Raw genomic sequence first — 3,006 nt, forward strand, 5'->3', positions numbered from 1 at the left:
GACACAAACAAGCTGGAGCAGTCGCCCTTTGTCCTAAGCCGGGACATGACACCTCTCCAGAGGCTCTTCTGTAACTAAAATGTTCTTCTCTGGAAGTTCATGCCATGAGGACACTGGAGATTTAAAGGCAGCTTTTAGCCCCAAATGGTTTCAATCACATAACACTGTGTCTGCATGGTAGGGAACATGGTGAACTTTTGAGGGGTACTCTCTCTAGTTAATGTCCAGATGGAATCATAAAAATTCTGGTGATGACCTCCTGTCAAAAATGCCATTGCTAAAAGGAGTCCAGGAGTATGTCATTATGTAGCATGTTTCCCACAACAAATCGTAATCTCTTGTAATAATTACAATAGCAGGCTTTACAATAGCAGAAATGATGCAACCAACTTGGCTTTTGTTAAAAAGTTACATTTATTGTACAAACGTTGCTATGAATCACATTAGAATATCGCCAGAAAAAAAAACGAGAAGCATTTCATAAATCCAGCTGTGTAAAAAGGGTCATTTCAGTCTGGCTTCAATCCAAATAAGAACTAGGTACTTCATATCAATGTTATTTTGAGATGCATTTATTTTAATTTGGATAAATCAGCTTCGGTTGTTCTTTAGTGCTGAAAGAGCTAAACCAGACATCAAAGGCATGGGCTGGACAACCTGCTGTTATGTAACATGCTAAACACACACATACTGTCAAAGAAATACAATTAAAATAATAATAAATCTATCCAACCACCTTAAATTAGTCCAAACTTCCAATATTCCAGTGCTCAGCAATTCTTCATCCACTCTAGCCAGGCACGGAGGGACAACTTTTGGTGATCTTCATGTGACAGCAAAAAATGCATCCTTGTACCTGGAAAATGACAAAATATTACATGTGCAGGAAAAACACATTGTTTTTGTCAAGTTGCCCTCAACCATAACTTTCAATATTAGGGGTGCACCTATTTTTTTTGTTTGATTCCACTACTATATGAGATGATATAAGTATCTTATTCCAACATTTCTTAGCATACATTTATTGTTCCTCATTGTGTTTTGGCTGCAGTGTTGCTAGTTGCTTCCTGTTGTTCAGCATCAGAGGCTGAATTTGATGCGCCCTCTTCTTTCTTCTCTGCTGCTAGGAAATCATGAATGGCGTTCTCGATGTGTGGCCTGAAGATATGGTTCAGTTTAGGGTCCACCACCTGAGTAATGATACGGTCTACTCCTGACTCCAACATCCCTGACCTGTGAGGACAAGTAAGTGTTTTCAATAAAAGTGGAAACTAAACTATTTTATTTAATACACTCATGTGATGCATTAGCTACCTTTCCGTTAACATGAGCGCTCTAAAACATCACACATTTTACACTTTGCCAAAAAGGCCCAGTCTATGTAATTCAAAACATTTAAAGGGGTCATATGATGCTGCTAAAAATAACATTATTTGGTGTATTTGGTGTAATGAAATGTGTCTATGCGGTTTAAAGTTAAAAAAACACATTATTTTCCACATACTGTACATTATTGATTCTCCTCTATGCCCCGCCTTTCTGAAACGCGTCGATTTTTACAAAGCTGAAAAAGTGAGGTGTGCTCTGATTGGCCAGCTAGCCAGTGCGTTGTTATTGGCCGAATTCCTCAAGCGTGTGACGGAAATGTTACGTCCCTTACCATATTCATATGTCATGCCTGCGGCAACCACATGTGACGACCCCGGGCTGGACTCCGCTTCGTCCACGGTGAAAGCCGATCCGGCGATCGACAGTGCGAAGTTGGAAGTATTTCCTCAGCGACCAGCACGGATCAGCTCCAGGCATGACGAAGCGGATATCGTCCTCTTTTGGAAGACCAAACAAAGTAGTTTCGCTTTCACAACGAAGCACACAGCGTCTTCACGCATGGCGGCGGCAACAATACTACAGCGAGAATAAAAGTTACGCCTTCTTTCTTTGCGTGAACATTTGAGCGGCATTATGCAAATCTTCCCACATAGTGACGTAGACATGTGGGGGCGTGTTAGAACGAGCCGTTTTAGGTAGGCGTGGCTGACTCTTAACTTTTATAAAGAATATCTCTTTGGATTTGAGACTTTAGTCTTTGCAACTTTACAGATCTTCTTTAAGCACCAAGAGCTTGTAACACTCCAAAGAGAAAGGAAAGATTGAAATCGCATCATAGGACCCCTTTAAAACAAAACTGACCGTTCAGATTTACAGTACAGCACTGCACAACACAATAAAGTATACAAAAACATTAAGAGTCATACATACTGAACTACGTTTTTTCTCAAGACATTCCTCACTTGGTTCTTGTTGATGGACGGATTCCATTCTTGAGTACTGAGATGATTGGACACAAAGTTGTCCACCTTCTGTCGCAGATTTTGATAAGCTGGCTAGAGAGATATATGAATTCATGTCAGTTTAAACAAGATGAATGAATGGATGGATGGATGACAGACAGACAAAAGAACAGATAAATGACAAAGATAGATAGATAGATAACACAAGATATATAGACAGACAGACAGACAGATAGATAGACAGATAGATAGATGACAGACAGACAGACAGATAGATGACAGAGACAGACAGACAGATGACAGAGACAGACAGACAGATAGATGACAGATACAGACAGACAGATAGATGACAGAGACAGACACAGACGACACAGACAGACAGAAAGACAGATAGATGACAGAGACAGACAGACAGACAGATAGATGACAGAGAAAGACAGACAGATGACAGATACAGACAGACAGACAGATAGATGACAGAGACAGACAGATGACAGAGACAGACAGACAGATAGATAGACAGATAGATAGAAGACAGACAGATAGATGACAGAGACAGACAGACAGATAGATGACAGACAGACAGATAGATGGCAGAGACAGACAGACAGATAGATGACAGAGACAGACAGACAGATAGATGAGACAGACAGATAGACAGATAGATGACACAGACAGACAGACAGACAGAGACAGACAGACAGACAGACAGACA

General features: G+C 40.6%; 1 protein-coding gene across 1 annotated transcript in view; it reads right to left on the bottom strand.

The window, feature by feature from the left end:
- Positions 1–432: 432 nt before the first annotated feature.
- Positions 433–3,006, bottom strand: part of LOC107587245 (biorientation of chromosomes in cell division protein 1-like) — a 5,214-nt gene continuing 2,640 nt past the window's right edge. Inside the window, exons 2-4 of the mRNA XM_016274957.1 lie at positions 2,260–2,384; positions 1,020–1,233; positions 433–856 (exon numbers count right to left, since the gene is read on the bottom strand). Coding sequence (XP_016130443.1) covers positions 1,032–1,233; positions 2,260–2,384 — 327 coding nt within the window. The 3' untranslated portion in view covers positions 433–856; positions 1,020–1,031. The remainder of the gene's footprint in view (positions 857–1,019; positions 1,234–2,259; positions 2,385–3,006) is intronic.

This window comes from Sinocyclocheilus grahami, unplaced genomic scaffold (assembly GCF_001515645.1).
Source record: "Sinocyclocheilus grahami isolate Dianchi unplaced genomic scaffold, SAMN03320097.WGS_v1.1 scaffold91.1, whole genome shotgun sequence".
NCBI classification, from domain to species: Eukaryota; Metazoa; Chordata; class Actinopteri; order Cypriniformes; family Cyprinidae; genus Sinocyclocheilus; species Sinocyclocheilus grahami.